At 40.0% G+C, this 22,137-nt stretch overlaps 2 protein-coding genes across 2 annotated transcripts; both read right to left on the bottom strand.

The window, feature by feature from the left end:
* Positions 1-4,036: 4,036 nt before the first annotated feature.
* Positions 4,037-11,355, bottom strand: LOC105995319 (olfactory receptor 10Q1). Its single transcript, XM_013029022.1, has 3 exons — positions 11,319-11,355; positions 5,099-5,203; positions 4,037-4,995 (listed from the first exon to the last, which is right to left on the bottom strand). Exons 1-3 carry the CDS (start codon positions 11,353-11,355, stop codon positions 4,037-4,039), a joined length of 1,101 nt encoding a protein of 366 aa, XP_012884476.1.
* A 5,648-nt stretch (positions 11,356-17,003) lies between these two features.
* Positions 17,004-17,948, bottom strand: LOC105995488 (olfactory receptor 10W1). Its single transcript, XM_013029202.1, has one exon. The coding sequence runs from the start codon at positions 17,946-17,948 to the stop codon at positions 17,004-17,006; it is 945 nt and encodes a 314-aa protein (XP_012884656.1).
* Between the last annotated feature and the right edge of the window lie 4,189 nt (positions 17,949-22,137).

The following is a 22,137-nucleotide window of genomic DNA, read 5'->3' as shown; positions in this document are numbered from 1 at the left end:
CTCCGAGCTTTGTCGGTATCCAAGATGGAGATCACCGGTGCTGGGGGGGAGGGGTGGCCTTCCCTCCTCTGCTTCCTGAGAAGGAGTGAGGATGTCGGGCTTCTACTCACGTCGAGTCTTGGATCCTGGGTCGTCTCTGGTCTGCAAACTGCAGGATGAAGATGTCAGCTCCTTGTCGGTCCTTGCTGGTGTTGAGTAGAATCCGCTCGCCTGGTGTGTCTGGCTCCTTCGTCCGGGACTCTCTGTGGCTCAGGTTTGGGTGCCCTGCGGTCGCTTCCACGATCCTGCCGCCGCCGCCGCGGCGGCTGCTGGCAAGTGCTCAGATGTGTCTTCTTGCCTTGGCTTCCCCTCTCTTGCTTAACTCTCTGTCCTGTGATGGCACACTTGGTGTGATTCTCTGGCTTAGGACTGTTCACTGGAACTCTAAAACAGCTTTCTATGCGAGAGCTTGTTCAGATTCCCGCTTCCCCTCCGCCATCTTCCCGGAACCCTCTCGAGTGAGGCAAATTTCAATCATGACTTTGTGATTTACAAGGACAATTACATCTATCACTCTTAATTAGTAAATATTTTAAGTAATATCGCAAGTCTATAGTGCAATGACTGGGTTTATCTCTTAGAAATCAGTTCATTTTTTTTTGTCAGTCACGGGGCCTGAACTCTGGGCCTGGGCGCTGTCACTCAGCTCTTCAGCTCAAGGCTAGCACTCTACCACTTGAACCATAGCACCACTTCCGGCTTTTTCTGTTTATGTGGTGCTGAGGAATTGAACCCAGGACCTCATGCATGCAAGGCAAGCACTCTACCACTGAGCCACCTTCCCAGAGGAGTTACAATTACATGGGCAAGATAATGAGTACATTTCTAACCCCGTTGGTATTATGATTCTTATGATGTTCAGAAAGGGTATGCGAACCTATCAAGCCAGCTTCAATATCCACAAGAAACAATTTTGATCTCTTTCCCCTGTAGTTTACTAAAGTCAGTTTATGGGCTGGACCCAGCACCCTTCGATAGCGGTTCTGGGAGTGGTATAAGAGTTTTGCTAAGTGTTCTCTGAAGCTCTCTTCATTTGGCTGTTTCTGAGTGCATGGAAGGGTGAACAGCAGAGGGTCTGCTGAGAACACCATAGAGGGAAGTGGATGCTATCAGGTGGCTTATCTGGTCCTGGGGCAAAGATTACCTGAAGATGTTGAAGCCCTGTGGTGGCACAACGTCCTGAGATGGGAGGAACTTCGCGCCACCTGCTGGATGCATTGCTTAGCAGCAGCCATCAAGAAGGCTTGGGCGGTATCGAAGAAATGGAGGTACAAAGGGTGAACAAATGCAGCTGTGGTGCTCAGTAGACACTATGTTGAACATGAACGATACAATTTGTGGTGGGGGACCGGAGGGGAAAACTGGGAGAGATCAAGGGAAGGAGTGACATTGTTCAAAAAGAACTGTACTCATTGACTTATGTAACTGTAACCTTGCTGTACATCACCTTTATAATAACAATTTTTAAAAAGAAGGTTGGAAGTATAAACCTTAGTGTGATATTAGCACAAGGGTGCCATGTGGGTGGTGCAGGAAAAGACCAGAGGTAGTTTTAGGGTGTGTGGCACATGGCTGGTACTCAATGAAGCTAATTCCTGTCCTTTTCCAGGAGCTGTAGAATGAAACAAAATGAAGGGAATCAGTTGGGAGGAAGGATGGGTGAACTTACCTATGTGGATCAATTTACCTATGTGAAAATGGAACTAGGTACATGGAGGGGAGGGTGGGGTTTGGGGACATGGGAGAGGAGGATGAAAGGGGTAATGTTGATCAAAGCACATCGTATGCACAAGATGACACGTTGAACTGAAACCTTTTTGTACTTAAGGATAATAATAAAATTAAACACTATAAAACAACCCCCTGGTACTGCTAACTAAATGAATGAAAGCAACAACTGAAGGATTTAAAAAAGTTGGAGACTGAAGCATTAAAAAGTTACGGCTTACTACACTGAACACAAGAAAGTAGGTTCCTCTGAGTAAATTTATGTCTTTATGGATTTCCCTTACATAAGGCTCTGGTCAAAGGACACATTACAATTGCTGCCTGCCTCCTAAGGAGACTGCTCCATGCTTAGAGGTGTCAGCCTTTGTTCACAGCAATGAGGAAGGGACCTAACTGAAGACAAATGCTCAGTAGAGCTAAGTAGAATTCCCATGGAAATTATGCTCAAAATTAAAAAACATTGTTTTTATATGTTTTTATTGTAAAAATAGTGTACAGAGGGGTTAGTTATATGAGTAAGGTAATGAGTACACTTCCTATTGAGTGTTGTTACCTCCTCCTTTGTTTTTCCCCTACCATCCCTTCCCTCCCCACCTCCCCAACTCCTCCCTCCCCCTGCAAGTTGTCAAGTTCATTTTCAACATAGTGTCTTGTACATCTCATTGTTACAATGGGTCAACCTGTATCCCTATTAAAGCATTTTGTTTTTTCCTTTCCCTTCCCCAAATTGCAAAAGTGTATATACAAGATGCAGGGCACAAGACTCAAATACAGTGAAACAAGGGTTATACTGTGGGGGATAAACATACTAAAGAAACAAAAAAATTACACAGTACATTATAAGTACATTAAAAACAATAGCAAGAAAGGAAAAACCATTTGTGATTCCACCTCACCCAAGTTAGAATGTCTATAATCAAGAACTCTAGTAACAACAGATGCTGGAGGGGATATGGCCAAAAGGGAACACTACTGCATTGTTGGTGGGAATGTAAACATGTTCAACCACTTTGGAAAGCAGTATGGAGGATCCTCAAAAGACTCCACATAGATCTCCCCTATGACCCAGCAATCCCACTTTGGGCATTCACCCAAATGTTCACAAACAAGACCATACTAAAGCTACCAGCACGACTATGTTTATTGCAGCCTTATTTACCATAGCTAAGATATGGAACCAACCCAGATGCCCCTCAGTAGATGAATGGATCAAGAAAATGTGTTATATATACACAATGGAATTCTATGCCTCCATCAGAAAGAATGACATTGCCCCATTTGTTAGGAAATGGAGAGACTTGGAAAAAATTATATTCAGTGAAGTAAGCCAGGCCCAAAGAAACATAGGTCCCATGGTTTTCCTTATTTGCAGTAACTAATATATGTCTAGGACAAGCAGAAAAAGTCAAAAGCTATCTATAAAAAATATTTTTATTGTTAGCCAGGCGCTGGTGGCTCACTCCTGTAATCCTAGTCACTTAGGAGGCTGAGCTCTGAGGATATGGTTCAAAGCCAGCCTAGGCAGGAAAGTCCCTGAGACTCTTATCTCCAATTAACTACCAGAAAACGGGAAGTGGCTTGGTGGCTCAAGTGGTAAAGTGCTAGCCTTGAGCTGAAGAACTCAGGGACAGCACCCAGGCCCAGAGTTCAAGTCCCAAGACCACCCCCACCACCACCAATTATATGTATATGTATATATATATATATATATATATATATAACACACATATATAATTTTTATTCTGAAGGTACAGAGGGATTATGGTTACATAAGCCAGGTAATGAGCACATTTCTTTTTGAACAATGTCACCCCTTCCTTTGCTCTCTCCCAGTTTTTCCCCACCCGTCTCCACCCACAAGTTGTCAAAGGCGCTCTGACAGAGCGTCCAGTGAGTAGCACTGCTGCATTTGTTCACCCTACGTCCCTCTATTTTGGTGTCTGCCCCTTACCATCCCGGAGACAGATAAATGAACTAACGACAAAAAGGAAAAGAAAAAAAAAACATTGAAAAAACCCAAACCTCTCTTGATTCTCTTTGCTGGAGTCCATTTCAATAATGTTCAAGACTTCCTTAAAGCAGTTCAAACAAACAGGTGTAGACGGTGAGGCTGAAGACGCACGGAAGGCAAAGTTTGGGACATTCAATACTTTTAACTGTCTTCATCCATTAGCGTTGATTGACCTAACCACGGATGGGACCCCCTCTCCCCCCTCCTCCCCCAGGCCCGCCTTTCCCCTTCTCCATCCTGAAGGATGACAACCCGTTGCTAGACCGAGGCCCCTTTACTGAAGACGGCACCCCTCAGAGCGCCTTTGACATCCTTGTTCCTGAGGGTGTAAATCACGGGGTTGAGCAAGGGGGTGACAAAGGTGTAGACCAGGGCGATCCGGCGGTCCTGGTCCTCGGAGGTGCTGGAGCGCGGCCGCAGGTAGACCAGGCTGCAGCAGCCGTACTGCAGCAAGACCACGGTGAGGTGCGAGGAGCAGGTGGAGAAGGCCCGCTGGCGGCCCCGCGCCGAGCGCATCCGCAGGATGGCGGCGCCGATGAACCCGTAGGACACGCAGATGAGCAGGAAGGGCACGGTGAGCACCAGGATGCCCACCACGTAGAGCACCGCCTGGTGCACGCGCGTGTCGGCGCAGGCCAGGCGCAGGACCGGGGGCACGTCGCAGAGGAAGTGGTGGATTTCCCGCAGGTGCCCGCAGAAGGGCAGGGTGAAGATTAAGGCGGTGAGCTGCAGGGAGAGGAAGACGGCCAGGCCCACGGAGCCCGCCACCATCTGCACGCACCGTCTGCGGGTCATGAGGAGGCCGTAGTGCAGCGGGTGGCAGATGGCCACGTAGCGATCGTAGGCCATGACCGCCAAGAGGAAGCAGTCGGTGCTGCCGAGGGTCACGAAGAAGAACATCTGAGCCCCGCAACCAGCCAATGGGATGGGCTTCCGCGCCCCGAAGATGTTGGAGAGCATCAAGGGTACCACGACCGAGGTGTAGCAGATTTCCAGGAACGACAGGTTGGCCAGGAAGAAGTACATGGGTGTGCGGAGAGAGCTGTGCGTGCACACCACGCAGATGATGGCGGTGTTGCCACAAAGGATCATCAAGTAGAGGAGGAGGAAGAGGAGGAAGAGGAGCACCTGGAATTCAGGGACCGTGGTGAAGACCCGGAAAACAAATTCAGTGGGACCAGATTGGTTGAGTAAGCGATTCCAAGCCAACATGGCTCCTGCAAAACAGGGGTAGGGATGTGGTGAACTCTGATTGACTGAGTTGCTTCACAGTCCGCATAGAAGTGGGAGCTTCGAACTTCTGCTTTGATTTGGAACTACCTGTGCAGTATTCATTTTTTTCTGCCACAATGCTTGGATAGGACTCATAGTAAGAGATCTGGCATGTTTTCCCCTGGTCATTTTCATAAATGGGTGGATACTCATCTGTGGAAGAATTATTCAGGAGTAAAGCATGTAGATGTTCCTGATGAAATGTACCTTTTCAAGTGTAGAGTGTGTTTCATTGTTTGTGTTTGTGTGTGTGTGTGTGTGTGTGCCCGCTTGTACAGGGACTTGCGCTCTCAGACCCTCATGACTCTACCACCACATCTCCAGCTCCAGCTTTTTGCTGGTGAATTGGAAGAAAGACTCTTACTTGGACTTTTCTTTCCCAGGCTGGTTTTGAACCACAATCCTCAGATCTCAGCCTACAGAGTAGCTAGGATTAGAGGCATGAGCCTCTAATCAGTTCAATTATAATGTTTTTAAGCTAAGTGACAAGAGCTAATATTTTGTGTTTTTTTGTAAAAAGAAAACAACCCTTCAAAGATTTAATGGTTGTATGATTAGATAAATAAGTGCATTCTTGACATTTTTGGTAAAATACTGAAACATACAGCAAGAAAGTCTAAGTATAGTTTGATTTATTTTTCCTAAGTAAACACATCAAATATAAGTGTACATATACTAATAAAATAAGCAAACATATCAATAAAATAAATAAATACATCACTGTAGGAAGTAAGAATAGAACAATTCCAAGAACCTACAGATTTCCTCCTGCCTTCTCATTATCTTTATGCATTGACAGCTAACCACTCTTTTTTTTTACTTTTATCATTGCAGAATAGTGTTTCAATTTCCATAAGTAACGATAAGGAATGCACTTTCTCGTGCATGTCTGTAAAGGCTCTTCTTCCTGCTTGGCTTAGGAATACTTTATTCTTCCCATCACTATACCCCAAGTTACGGTTATACTGTAAGTTGTTGATAAAGGGTTCACTTTACATAGTGCTGTTTCATCCGTATTTAAAACTAGGTAAGCATTTTCTTGTGATCCTTTCTGTAATGTGCTCTTCTTCTTTCTCCAAATTTCCAACTAAGAACCCCATTTTTTAAAAAATGTGGACAGGTTTTCATGAAAAGGAGCCAAAGAGAATTAGATTCAAATCAAAGTGGAGCTTCCTGAGAGAAGTACCAGCGGGGAACTATGACTACACCAGTCGCATGGAACTGCGCATCAAATCTCTGGAGAATAAGCAAGGGTTTTGTAGGAATCTGGGGATGGAAAGTGCCTATAAATTAAGCACTTTCTGGTTGCATTATGCTTTTACTTTTAGGAAAATAGAACAATGTCTCTGAGTTTAGAGAGAAAATATTTTTTTTAAAAGAGTTATATAATACGCTTTAGAGATATGTGTTCCAAAAGCAATGGATTTGCTCTAATTTCCAAGGTCTAGGAAATATATCATACTAATTAAAAAAAATCCCTCAACAAAATCATTGGGTTGCTGTGTGTGATTAATTAGAATATATAATTCCAGTTTGGGAGGCTGTAATATAATATGCTCTAAATAGTTACACAATAAAACACATGAATTTAACAATTAAGTGGTTAATGCAAATACTGGGAAAAGCAAAAGAGTAATTCCAAACCTATGAAATGTAAATTGCAAAAAAGCATACTTAAAGCCACAATTCATAGAATCAGTAAACTGATAGAAAAAAGAACTTAAAGTATATCAATATCCTCAACCTATGTGACAAAATATTCTAGAGAAATTTTACTCCAGAGTGACTATATAGAGAAATGTTTACCCAAATTTGTATTTCCCTAGTCATAATCATGTAAACCTCAGCATATTCATTCCAGATAGTCAGATGGTTTAAAAAATATAAATACTGGGAACAGAAGGCTGAAAACAAGAGTGAGTTAACATCAGGACAAAAATAGCTTGAATAAGCAGAGAAAAGAAACTCTTTTACTGACAGACATAACGTTTACAGGGTGCTTAGAATATCACATACATGGCAGAACTGCCAAGCTAGCCCAGGGTAAATCTAGTGTCATGGAATTGACTAGACAGCTTTTGTTCAGTGTTAAGCCAGAAAAAAGAAGAATCTTACCTAAACACAGCAGAATCAAATGAGGAATGGAAGGCACAAGACACTCATGATGGAGATATGTCCCATGTGAAAAAATGTGGAGAGTCTCTATTCTTAACTATTCTTAACTGATGAGTTGGGTCAACTACCCTTCCTCATTGGCTCTCCACAGTCCACTCCACATAGCCCAGGAAATATAGCTGCTCTCCAGCAAGTCAACTGCGTTTCCCTACTTACAAATTTTGCTCCTTGGTAATGATAGAATGCCACTAAAACTTCTAATGAAGAGAAAGGTATTTTATGAACCTGCTTGATAATTATAAGTTGCCATAATTTTGGTGTGCACACTATAAAATACTACAAGGCTTTATGAGGAAAGTTTGTTTGATTTTATGTTCATATTTAGACACCATTTCTTTCACTGAGTCATTAGCAACTCATTTTACAATAGCCTGTTGGGAGGGGCTCTTATATTGACAGATGAGGAAACTGAGGCTCAGGGAGAGGAAAGGAATTGGCCCAAGGTCACCCCAGCCTGCATTACAGTGGATATTTAAATGTAGGTAGAGTCTCTTGTCTCAGTTACTGTATGATATGAATATGGAACTGTCTTCCAAATGTACGTTTCATTATATGTGAAATGAAACTGACAATATTTTTGGAAGACTCCAAGGAGTGATTCTGTGTACAGAACACTCTTGACTCAGAATACACGTTCCATATAAATTAACTACCATTGCTATTTCAAATCCCATTATAATGTATTATAAAGATACTTTATAATCGTTTTTGAAGTTGTTTTCCTAATGCAAACAGGAAAGGCTACTTCCCAGAGATTTCATAGTCAAACATTTTGAAACATGGAAGAAACTTCCAAGATAGTAAGCCTGATGATTTTCCAAGTCGTTAGGTAAATATTCATAACCAAGTGATCAAAGGTCAGAGTCCATGGAAACACTGCTATTTTGGCCAAACAAAGGTTGAAAATTTCTGTGGCTGAAAAAAATAAGCAAATTGAATATGAAAGCACCTTTTACAATTCAGCAAAAAAACCTGATTAGAAATAGTAATAAAGGGAATTCAAAAATGAAACAAGAAAATATGCAAAAATAAATTTAATTTGTATTGAGGGAAATATTTGAGCACCATGGAAGACTCCTTTCTGCTTATAAACTGACAGTAAAGGAGGAAAGGTAAATTCTTGGTGCTGTTAATGCTGCAAGGGCATTAATGTTCCAAGTATAAAAATTGCTATAGCAATTTGCTAATGGAATATGCCTGCAGCTTGATTCAACAATATTGATGAACAATGTGGACAAAATGGCTGACAGAAATGTGTGTACCAGTTTGTAATGTAGTGGTGGAAGATTGTATCAATGAAAGAGATACACAGTCTCTCATAGTAGAAGAATGCTTATAAATTGTGGCTTGTCCCTGTGAACTGATGCTGTGAAATCTTTAAAAGCAATGGCACCATAGAAAGTAGAAGGCTCTGCAGAAGACTCATGAAAAAGCAGATTGCAGGACAGTATTATATTATAAGTTCATTAAAAATGATAATATACATTCATACAAATAAAAGAACACACCTAGAGATATGAACAATGGGTATTATTAGATTGGTGAGGTTATGTACCTTTCTGTTTGTGGCTTATTTATCTGTACATACATTTTTTACAATGAACATATGAAAATGTGCAATTGTACAATCACTAATGTCCCCGTACTGTTTGATATTTCAGTAAAACAACAGGAGGCAAGGATAATACAGTATTGATTACATGGATTTTGCTAATTTAATTATCCGAACGATTATGTTACTTGACATCATGTGTGACCGGGGATGGTGTTGTATGAGGAGTTAATAAAGATCAAATGTTTGTAATTAATAATACTCCCGAGCCTACCACAGGTGTGCTTAACGAAAGGTGTGCTTAAGTGCCCAGCTGCTTTTTATCAAGATAGTGCATTGCCCTTGGATACTCACTTTTCAGCTGTTGTCTTTTTCTTGGAGTGGAGAGTGAGGTTTCTTTCTCTAGAGCTGCATTCTACCAGATCATGCAGTGGATCTGCTAAACCTTGAAGAATAAAAAAAAATAAGGTACGTGAGAAGCAAGCAGGATAAAACAAAACAGAAGAGAGCCAAGTAAAATAAGTATAATTACAAAACATCAAAACCAGACATGCTAGAACCGCCTCTGAGAATCTTCTTTAGAAATGATTCTGTTTGACACACTGAGGCAAAGGAGGATATGCATAGGAGTGGTTGACAAAGGCTCTAGAGTTATGTGCATATGATCATATGAGATAATATTTCATGAAATGAACTCCAAGAAATGGAATCAAGAGGAATTGTTTAGTTGCTGCTGCTGTTGTTTTTGTTTTCTTTTCCCGTTGTCTTTTCTTTAGTTTGTTTGTATTTGGGAGGGTAAGGGGGAGCACAGAAAAGGTAGAACAAAGGGTGAATAAACAGTGGTATTCACCAATACTATGTAGGAAATGAACTGCATATTTTGTGGATGGGGACAGGAGGGAAAATCTGGGAGAGAGAGAGAGAGAGAGAGCATTTTTTAAAAAGAATTGTACTCATTACCTGATTCATGTAAGTGTAACCCCTCTGTACATCAAATCTACAATAACAATAAAAATAAATTAAAAAGAATGATTTTTGTCTTCTTAAGATATGAACACCAAAGGAGCAGTACTGTATCTACAGAGAACCAGCAAAATATGGTTACAAAATTGGTTCTATCCAAGATAATGATTCAAATCTTTTTTCTTTCTTGCGATTGTTTCTAACATATTTATAAGATGATTTCTTTGTTGCTTTGTATATCCCTCCCCCATGGTTTAACCCCTGCTTTCACTGTATTTGATGTTGGTATAATTTGTGGAGGGGAAAAGAAAAACATATTGTTTAAATAGGGATACAGGTGGACCCGTTGCAACAATGAGATGTACAAGTTGTTATGTCGAAAAACTAACTTTACAACTTTGGCTGGGGAGGGATTGGTGGTGGTGGTGGTGGTGGGGTTGTGGGGGCGGGGGGAAGAGGGGAAGGGATGGGAAGGGGAAACAAAGGAGGAGGCAACAATGCTTTATAAGAAATGTAGTCATTACCTTGCCCATGTAATTGTAACCCCTCTGTATGGTATTTTCACAATAAAAAAATTGGTTCTAACTATGTGGATCAAGCAAGACATGGTGGTGGGGGCCAGATGTCTGTCAGGCCAAATAATTAAGGGTAATTCTTAAGGAAAGAAATAACACTTATCTTCTGGATAAGGATCTAGTCCTAAAAAACGAAACTGCTCATAATTAGTATTTATATTTTCAAATTAGTGTTTTCCTTTAAAGCTGTCAACTTTGAGAGCCTTTCTATTTATTTGACTTGCTCTAATGATTTTCTTCTCTAAAGTCATTTCTCCTTGGAATTTTTTTTTAGTACATAAGTTATGGCACATATTCACAATGGGATAATATTTTAACCTCTTTTCTTAATAGAAAATAATTTGAAACATAGTGAGAGGAAACACACTGAATGAACGATAGGGTTATATTAGTTCACTACAGCATTTAGTCAAAATAGGAGCTGGTGAGGTTAATGGTTGTGTAGTTGGAATGAACATACAGTTCCCCTGGTTTTAGAGAAATGTAGGAATACATATCATCATTTGTATTGGGTTTATTATTCAAGATGCACCTGTGAGGTACAATTTTTTTGAAAATTTTTCAACTGTAACAGTTGGTTCACTCATGCATATTCTATCATTCAACCCATTTGGGCATTCATTTTAAAGTATTCTATCCATTGGCACAAGTGGAATTTCTAACCATTCCACCATGTCTGGCCAAAGGGCAAGAGGTTGATTGAATGTTCTTACTAGAAGGATATAGACACTTTATTTCCTGTCTTCAAAAACTCGATTCAAATTATTTTCTATTCTGGATCTGCTGATCCAAAAGAAGATGCACTCAATACTTAATTTCTCAATCACCTAACATCCCACAAAAATTCTATAGGCTGCATTTATTCTTCTCACTATTCTACTGCACTCTATCAACTTGCTCTCAGCGTCCTTCCGAACTCTGCCATAGTCTTCATGCACTGAACACACTTGATTTCTGGGTGACCATATTGCTTGCATGGAGAGCTGATGAATAAAACACTCACCTCCTGGAAATGCTGGTTTAATCACCATTTCAATCATGTTAATATTTAAGTGCACCAAGGTCAAGAGTAATTGTCATGCTCACTCCCCTATCCCCATTTGAACTGAATGGAATTAATTTCTGGTTCAAGTTCATGTCCTTTAAACTTTTTTTCAAGACATACATTCAGTATCTCCTTCTATGTGATAATTACTTTGGCTCCACATAGATTGGGGCTTTCCTGTGTCCAATGGTTATTTGTATATACTTGTTTGCCACAAAGAATAAATAAGAACTTCAATTAGGTAGATGCAGATTACCCTTGGTTACTTTTGATTACTTGCAGAACCTGGTAAGTGTGGTTCCTTTGAACAAGTCTCTGAGGAAAGTAAGACATACAGATTGCAGTATTGCAACACATGATGTATGCCTAGTGCTAATGTATAATAACTGCACATGAAAAGCAACACATATAGAAGTGGTGGAGCAGCAGCCTTGGACACAAAAGCTAAGTGAAAAAGTGAGGTCCTAAATTCAGGTGACAGGACCAGTCCACACCCCCAAACAACAACAACAACACGTTTTTAAAAATGTCTGGGAATCATGGAACCATAGACAAGCTTATTCAAATGTGTGCTCCTGTAACTGAAACTTTACATTGGGGAAAGTTTAAGGGATACAAGAGACATCTACTCTTGTCTTTTCCTACTTAACATACAAAAACTGAGGTCCCAGCGATACAGTCTTATCCAAAGGTATTTGGTAGATATTTATCCAAAGGTATTTGGTAGATATTTGGAATACCTGAAACCAGATTCTACAGCCTACTAGATAAGTTGGCAGAGTGGCTCTCATATATATAAACACACATTACATATATGTCATACATACATGGCAATAGAATTGATTCTGTTTTAACAAGCTACTTTAAAAAGTAAAACCTCTTTTCCAGGATATTCCTATAGAAAGAATATTGAAAGAATGGCAGAAGATTTTTAATTTCCTCCAGGCCATCTACTAATGAGGTGCTAGGCAATTCAACTATTTATCAGATCTTCCTCTCCTGCATGTGCAGAAATGGATAGTAATACATTAACAATTCATTTCTTGCCTAAAATACAACCCAATATTGACATTTAAGACTACTTCTTCTTATTGCAAAGCATTATGGAAATTAGTCTTCTATAACTATTCTCAGAAGAAAATAGAAATCAAATGAAAGAGATAAAGTATCTTAAGATGTGCTCTTACCAATTTGAAATTTACTTCTTTCCATTAGCCATCTAAGAAAATGCACTAAAGAGCAAATTCACATTTCTGCTGAAGTATTCAGAGATCCTGCCATGATGGAGGGAACCCACTCAGGGAGACCTGATCTATCTTCTTCTCATAGGGTAAAGGAGAATGAATGTCCATGAGCTTCCCGTTGTGTACCATTGCCCAGGGTTAACTAATAGCATATGTCTTCAATAATACCAGGTCACAGAGAGATAATGTCCTTTCAATGTTGACACGCAGGAGAGACAATTCCTAGCAGTTTGTGACTGAGGTAGAGGGAGATGGATATCTGTAGGAATAGCTTTAGAATGGAACAATCCAAACTGAAGTCATGGCAGAGAAAGATCTGAATTTTCCTCAGTATTCAAAAACAGATTCTGTTACATTTACTTAGAGTCCAGTCTTACTTGGTCTAGCCAGGTTATTTAGTATCCTTCAAGAAATATCCTTAAAATTAATGGGTCCCTAAAGAGGAGGAATGTTCCCAGAAGATCTCATTTAACAAAATCAAAGAAGAGAAAATATTTGAACAAAAACCCTCAGCTAAGACAAGGGGTAAAGGATAACTCTTCTGTTTGGTCACTATAGAAAGTTCTTGCTTGCAGATTCTAGACAAGTAGCCTCATAACTTCCCTATACTCAACAGGGACTCACCAGTGTTATGTTCAGGAAAGGATCCTTAATGAGAGTTACTGGCAGGAAATTGCACACTGAAGAGAAAGTCAAGCATGTGGCTAGATAATATTTTGACAGTGCTTTGGAAAAATCAAATGGCCAGAACGTTCATTTACATAGAAGGCTTCTTGGAAAAATTAAGATGTGTGAACCATGGATCTGCTGAGCCTTCTCCATGGGAAGCTAAGATTAGAAATGGGATTATCCAGGAAAGATTTGTATAGGACCTTGTTATCCAATGGAGTCATTCCTATGCTGTATATGGAAAACCTGTGAGGTTTGGGGGAATGTAAAGTTGATAGAAACTTTGAGAGCACGTACTGAGAGAAACCAAGAAAAACAAATGAAAGAAGGCTTTTCGACTCCCCCAAAAGTTGTACAAACAGAACATAGATGAATATATTTTCTGTCTTTCATGTAAAGGGAAGAGTAACTTTGGAGGCAAAGCCATGGGCCTGCAGCAGTGGTGTGTGTGTGTGTGTGTGTGTGTGTGTGTGTGTGTGTGTGTGTGTGTAGTACTGGAGGATTGAGCCTAGGGTCTCATACATGGGAGTCAATCACTGTCCCATGCCCCAGCCCTCTTTATTGTACGGTCTCATTTCTTACCTGGGCGTATGCTGGGACCACGATCTACCTATTTTAGTCTGTTCATTGTATCTTGGATAATGGCTATGTGCTACCACACCTGACTTTTTCATTAAGATGAAGTCATGCAAATTTTCTATGCTTATGTTGGCAGCATTTTGGTCTCAGAAAGCAAAGCCATGGCCTCAAGGTGTGAAAATATGCTCTATAGAGGCCATAGCTGAAGTCTTGATAACTGATAGTTTTCTTTATAACTCTGTCTTGTCTCTGTCTCTGTCTCTGTCTCTTCTCTCTCTCTCTCTCTCTCTGTATCTCTCACTTGCTCTGTTTAGAAAAACTTTTTTTTTTAGTAGTAACACTGTAACCACTATTCTACACCTGATCCACCATGATATTTTGGGAACAGATCTATTCTCTGTCTTGTTTCTCAGTTTCTCAAATGGAGAAGAATCATGACCTAGGCATTTCTTAGATACACACCTTGACCTGATTTGTAAGCTAAGGACAGTGGAACAACATTCTTAAAAGACTAAAGGAAGGATAAGCATTTCTAGAATTTTAGAAAAGTATTCTTCAAGTGAAAAATGTGAGAAAATATTTCAATTTTTTAAAAAGTCTTTTGTTTAAAAAATCACCATCTCTGGTGAAATGCATGGATGGCCCATTCCTTTGAGAATAAGATTCCCAAATATGGAAGGACCGTAAGTAAGATTACACCCTTAAAAGCTCTGTCTGTATTTGCTGTAGTTGACTCACAATAATGTATGATAGATGATAAAATTCCAGCCACAAAATACAATTCAAAAGACTTAAAACATAGTGTCTTGGTACATCTCATTGTTACAATTGGTCAACCTGTATCCCTATTTAAGCATTTTGTTTTTTCCCTTCCCCTCCCCAAATTAGAGAAGTGTATATTCAAGATGCAGGGCACCGACATCAAATAGTGAAAACAGGGGTTATACCATGGGGGAAGAACATACAAGAGAAACAAAAAAATCACATAGTACATTATAAATACATTAAAAACAATAGCAAGCAAGAAAAAAACAACTTGAAAAGGGGGAGGGAGGAGTTGGGGAGGTGGGGAGCGAAGGGATAGTAGGGGAAAAACAAAGGAGGAGGTAACAATGCTCAATAGGAAATGTATTCACTACCTTACTCATGACCCCTCTGTACATGTTTACAATAAAAAATAGATCAAAAGACTTGAAAGCCAATAAAAGGGTTAACAATGCTTTAGAAATTGAAAAAGCAATTTGAAAAGTGGAATCATACAACGGAAATGATGAGAGCTAAATAAATAACAAATGGGAAAGGTATAAATATATTTTAACTCATGCTGGATTAAAAAAGGGAAAGAGTAAGTTCTATTTTCTTTACAAGAGGCACACCTTACAGATGAGGAACCAAGAAGAAATTGCAGGAAAAATATGTACCATGAAAATACCAATCATAGAAGAGACAATACGGTATCAAGCTCAGACAAGAATTTTGGGTCAAAGATATTGCCAGCATTGGAAAAGAGTGTTGCCGAGTGACAAAATTGATTAATCAGTCATATATAACAGTGCCAATCATTTTTACACCTAATGGCAGAGCTCTAAAATACAGGAAATGTAGTCAAGACAAACATGAGAGATGGACAAATCTAGCACTATAGTTATGGATTTTAACCCTCTTCCATGAGTAATTGATAACACATACAGGGAAAAATATGCAAAGATATTGAATATTAAACTCATACTCTTTGTACAGTTACCCTTATTAACTTCTCTTGTCATATATAGGGTTCACATTCTTTCTGAAGGCACAAGGGAACATTATAGTAAAACACACACTACATTATGAACCAAATGTTGGTAATAAAAACTACAATCCAGGCTCAAAATCCAGGATCTTATAATTAGCACCAGCCTCTGTGTAGATCATAAAAGTTTCACCCAAAAGGCAAAGAAGTAGAAGCACATTGCAGCCATTAGTCCACAACAATTGTGAATCTATCTACCTGGGCACATTGCCAGCAATCTCTGAACTGGCAGTGGAGAACACTTCTTTATTTTTATTTCAGCCCAATTATGTTCTCTAGGATTTATTTTGTAATCCATGATTATCTGCTCATACTGACTCCACTCTTGGTTTGTCATCTTAGAAACGCTTCCATTTCTATAAGAAAACATAGGATTTTTGAATCTTGATTGAAAATATGTTTGTATGCATCTATTACCGACTAGGTGTATTTCTGGCAAAACTATATTAACCAGAAAAACATGTATGTTTATAAACATGAATATGTTATATATAGTCTCTCTGTCTAATGTTTATATATCTGGTATAGAGCAAGCTAATGTTAATAATTGCAATAACTAATATTGAAAAGCAAATGTAAAGCCCAATCACGCTTTAAATCTACATCAATTGTTTAGCCAATGCTTTATCATGTGGAAATTGGACTGCTACTTTCTTCATGGTTACAGATAATACCACAGTAAACATTTTGGTCTGGTTACTTTCTGTTTGTCCTTGACTCTCAAGGTGCTTTTCTTCCATACTTTATACCCCCAGAAAAAGACTTTTGTAGACAGATCCACGTGTGTTCCCTGGCCCTTCTTGCTCTTGTGTGGGTTTGGCCAATGGCAGATAGGGCAAGAAATAGCGATTTTGATTGGAAAGAGGTGATGGAGTTTACCTTCCCACTCTTTGTTCAATTTCAGAAGTAGGGACGGTAGTTCTGTTGCTGACTGCTTGTTTTCCCCAAGCTGCTATTGATTCACCCCACCAGATATCAAGCTCTTCTTGGGTTCTGAAAAATATTCTGCCTCATTTTCTCTTTTCAAGATAAAAGAGAAAATGGCTTTCTGCTACTGCTACTGTGCAATAAACGCTTTATTACATTTTGAGCGAAAGTCTGCTCAATGAACCATCGCTCTGCAGATGGCAAGTATACACACTATCTTCTGCCTGTCACTTAGTAAGCTTATGTTCAGTCACTTTTCTATTCCTCTCCTAACAGCAATTAGTCAAAGGGCAGACCCAGTTAAAAAGTCTTTGGTGTGCAGAAGTAAACAATGTGTATATAATTTTATTTTTTTAGGCGATCTATTTTTAGGACATCAGCGGAGCGGTGTGGCTCAGGAATCAAACCCTGTTTGCGTGGCGCTCTCCTGCGCTAGGTGTTCTGGGAGAGACAATTCCTGGTCACGACTTTCCCTATGACTTCTTTCATCTCACTGTTCCTAAGTGTATAGATGAGGGGGTTCAGCACCGGGGTCCCCAGTGTGTACACCAGTGAGATGAGCTGATCTTGCTCGGGCCGGTAGCTGGAACTGGGGCGCAGGTACATGAAGGCACAGCAGCCGTACTGCAGCAGCACCACGGTGAGGTGCGAGGAGCAGGTGGAGAAGGCCCGGCGGCGGCCCGCTGCGGAGCGGACCTGCAGGACAGCGTCCACTATGAAGACGTAGGAGGCGGCGATGAGGAAGAAAGGAACGGCAATGGCTAGAGTGGCTGCCACCAGCACTGACTGCTCATGGATGTGGCTCTTGGCACACACGAGGCGCAGGACCGGTGGCACATCACAAAAGAAGTGCTGGATACCCCGAGCCTGGCAGAAAGGCAGAGAGAAGATGAAGGCCACCAGTTGGAAGGCTAGAAACAAGCCAGTGAGCACGGAAGCCACCACCAGGCGCACGCAAAGGGTCAAAGTCATGATGATCGGGTACTGCAAAGGGTGACAAATGGCAACATATCGGTCATAGGCCATGGCGGCCAAGAGGAAGCAATCAGCACTGCCAAGTCCGATGAAGAAAGCCATCTGAGTAGCACAGCCCAGGAGTGTGATGGTCTTCTCCGATTGGAGGGTGTTGGCCAGCATATGGGGGACCACCACAGCAGTATAGCATATTTCTACCCCGGAGAGGCTGCCCAGGAAATAGTACATGGGCGTGTGCAGGCGAGCTTCTGTCTGGATGGACATCACAATGAGGACATTTCCAGTGATGATAAATGCATAAACCAGGCTGATTCCAAGAAAGCACAGGGCGCGCAGCTCCGAGCAGGAGGGATAGGCCAGAAAGGCAAACTCCATCCACACGGAGCGATTCTCCCAGCGCATTGAGCTACCAGATCTTCTATTTCGAGAGTTAAAAGCACAGAAGGAACAATTTCAGACTGGTGAAACGTTACCAGCTTGGTGATATATTTATTTCTACCCTGGGCCAAGAGTCTAAGCTCATTCATCAAGGTTGGAATTAGAAACAAGAATTTGGAATACAGTTTTTTTGTTGTTGTTTGTTTATGAAGTCCTTCAGCAGATGTGTCTATAACTCAATTTCTAAGTGCCAATAGTTGGGACAGATACTGTGGGAAACTTCAGAGACCGTGGTAGAGGAAGTGGGTGGAAATTAAGAACCATTTTAATAAGGAGTCGAATGGAAATTAAATTCAGCAAAACTCACAAGAAAGGGTGAAGAATTTGTGGAGTAAAGGAGAACATTCATCCACTAATTCATATATTTATTTGTGTATTCTACTTATTCATTTATATATTTTAATGTCTCCTACAGTGTAGAATAGGAATGCAACACTCAAAAGCTCAGGACTTGAGAAAAGGAACAACAGTGATCAGGGAGGTGGGGGGAGGGAAAAACTCTATCAGAGCTTGACTGTGCCAGAAATAAGCTCAAGGAAACAGATTTCTTCTTACACTTGCTTTCTCTAACCTTATACAACCAGAGGTATGGAAATAGAAAGCTATGATAATTTAGCATAGGTTAATCCAGGTTGTTGAAAGTAAGAGAAAACGTGATTGAAGACTATTGGACATCCAAGAACCCTTTCTATGAGTTTGGGTATAAATGGGAAAGTCCATCTTCCACCTCTCTCTTTCCTTATCAGGAGCTAATATAAGATCTAGGAGGGAGCCATTTGACTTCCATTTGAACCTTTTAATGAACAGACATAACACCTCAAACATATCATTCTAATTCTTTTCACAAACTAATACAAATTCAAGAAAGCAGAAAACAAAAAGCTAGCATACTACCTTCTTTCGGCTTTCCAAATTTCAGGACTTCCTGTAATGCAATATGATCTTTTCAGAAAAACCTCTATCCAGAAATATCATTTCCAGTAAAAATCGCTCTCATAAACCTACTTAGTATCACAGCATGTGGGCAAATTGGATTGGATGTTAAAAGCATTTGGGATATGAATGGCTCTCTCTGGACCTAACTTGTGGTCTCCATGTCATTCATTTTCCTTTCCTCTTCTGAGCATCAATCAAGTTTTAAATTATTATGATAGTCCTTAGCTTATTGCACGTTTTGCTGTAAGATGTTGAGGAGGGGCAGCATGTCAGTATGAAATCAACTTGATTGTTATATGACGCAGTTCGAATAATTCATCTTTCTCTGTGATGCTCTCTGAGACTATTGCTTTCCCTGACAAATGGTGATTTAAAATTACGCATGACTCAAAGAGATATTGTGAGTTTAAGTATGATAGTGATATAAAGTATCTATCACCCTGACTAATCAATAGCAGTAGTAACCTAATAAAATATAACCATCATTATTACTTGCAAGTTCAAGGGTGATCTTCTATCTCCCTTACATTTTTATTTTTCCATTTTACTAAGCCAAATGTTACATAAATTTTAGGTACTCAGTAATTACATGATGGATGGACAATGACAATCCATTTTATATTTCCACTTTTAAGGGATTATCTCATATTAAAATTACTTGTTTACATTCAATATTTTCTGCCCTGTGGTAAAAGTACTATTACTCTGTTCTCATTCAGCATTTTTGTGCCCACAACAAACAACATGTAAAGGCTAGCTTACCACCCACATGTGGGTGAAAATTTTATTAAAGAGCCCTAGAAATCATATAATCTTTTAAAATTTGGTGGTACTCAGTGCCTCACATTTGCTCACTCAGATAGTGCTCTACCACGTGATCCACTCCTCCAGCCCTGCTTTAATCCAGTTATTTTGGAGCTACGTCTCCAAGATAGTATCTGATTGGGCTGGCTGTAAACTGTAACCCTCTAAATCTCAACCTCCTGAGTAGCTAGGATTGCAGGCATGAGCCATTGGAGCTTGGCAAAATCATGATCTTAAATGGGGCTCTCTGTTGTCTAATGAAATATTTCCCTTGGAATTTTCATGTGATATGAATTCTTAGTGCTGGAAGAGATCTCAGAGGTTGTCTAGCTCAGTCCCATATTAGACATTGTCTAGAAATCAGGAGGGCTTTAATACCCAGGGAGTCTCAATATCTCTTGGCTCAATGCTTCAGTGTTAGAACAAATGAGTCCCTGAAAATTCTTTCCTGTGACAAACTGAAACTTGATTTTGTCTAACTTCTACATATTCATTCTGTTCTCAACAATATGGTCATTTCTCCATGAAATACATCAGTTGTTAAACAGCCGCTCTCCTTCAGTCTCAGGGTTTCTTTACAATTTCCTTTTGTTATGTCTCACATCAGATGGTTTTGATGTCTGTCATAAACTGTGCTTTGGAACTGTTCTCATTTTAAATATATTCTAGATCACAGGCTAAGTTACAAGTCTAAAAAATTTAGACTCACGAAGCAGTGCAATTCTAAGAGAGTGAGAACAATATCAGCACCTTGTCCACTTGCGATTTCACATCATTCCTGAAAATGATACCTAGGACTGAAGTGAGATATGAACCCTTCAGCATCAACCCCAGAAATCCTCCCCTCCCCCCCCCACCAGATCTCAGGACATCCTGGCCAAGTTTCATATCAGCCTCCTCTTTCTTCTCACCTCGGAAGCTCAGACACAGGAGCAAAGTTGTGAGAAAGATTTTCTACTTGCCCTATGGAAATCCAGTAGGTATTTCGTATGAAAGAGAGACAGTGGATTTTGTACTAAACAGACCTGAGCTATTACACTCAAGTCTAGTAGTACTAGACTGAGTAGTAATCTCTGGAGGCAGATCACCTCACATACATTTCCTTGTATTTAAAAGATATAAAAAAGATGATAGGTGCTGAATGGGGCTGTGATGATGTTGAATGGGACCAGCTGTTTAGAACCCTTAGTTGATGTATGAAGTCCATTAAGTTGCATAATAGATGTTTATTTTCTCTCTCTTTTCTTTGAATCTGTACAAGGATGATATTATCTATACAGACATATTTTGTGGTAGAGGATTATATCAAATACCATATAAAGACAGGGTTTCTATTAACATTTAACCCCATCCAAATTTACATTATTGTCTTCCTAAAATTTTCTTGGAGATGAGTTATTAACAATGTACTCAGAATAATTGTGCTATCAACTAAATTCAGATAGATCCTTGATTCATGAGCTGAACTAGTTCCAAAATCCTGTAGCCTTTATCTGTAAAGCCACCTAAGAACACCAAACTGCAAATTGGGACCATGTGAATTTAGGAGGGAGAGACAAAGAGTTCTCTTACCTTCGATATTTGAGTAGAGAGGGATATGCTGAGGCAGGCCCTCCAGTGATAGCCCTGAAAGACCAGCCCTTGAACGGGATGACTGACTGTTCCATTCAATCAAAAAAGGAAGGCAGTGATCTGGAGAGACTCCGCAGTGGCTGGAACCTTATGTATCTCCCCAACAAAAGCCATGGAAAGAGTCAATTGCTTTGCCACCCAAGCCTTGCCTCTTAAGTTCTATTCCCCAGAAGGTGATTTAGTGATTGCCAGTCTCCTCCCTTGTTGCCAGATAATTAGTCAGAGTAAATTGTTCTTCTGCCTCGGTCCTTCCAGCCCACAGACATAAAAACTAGCTGTAAGTTCTTCAGTCGTATTTTTAGTGCCTGATATAATTTCTTGAGAAATGCCAAGTCTCAATCAAGATCACTTAAGCCTCCTTAAATGGTCTAAAAATGATGAGATTATGCCTAGAAGATGATCATAGCTGGGTTTATTCCGAGTCCCAATCTATTATCACCTGGAGAATTACAATAATATCTTATAGGTTGCCTCTGTCCCAAAGAGACTACCATAGCACTATATTATTAATCATGACTAATACAGACCAAATGCATGACCTTTTCCATGTCATATTTGTTAATTTATTTGTCAATAGAGATATTCCAGTAGGTCTTATCTAATTAGCTTAATTCATTTGAATTAATGGTCAGGTTCATATAAAATATTTGTGTCCGTCAATGTGTTAAATTCCTTTCACTCAGGATGCAGAGACAAGAAGACAGAGTTCAAGACCAGCTTGGTCTATGTAGTGAGAAACTAAAAACAAGTACACCTACGTATATAATTTAATTAAAGCCAA

This window comes from Dipodomys ordii, unplaced genomic scaffold (genome assembly GCF_000151885.1).
Source record: "Dipodomys ordii isolate 6190 unplaced genomic scaffold, Dord_2.0 Scaffold117, whole genome shotgun sequence".
Classification (NCBI taxonomy): domain Eukaryota; kingdom Metazoa; phylum Chordata; class Mammalia; order Rodentia; family Heteromyidae; genus Dipodomys; species Dipodomys ordii.
Note: the sequence above shows the minus strand (reverse complement) of the source record. Positions and strands in the feature narration are given on the sequence as shown.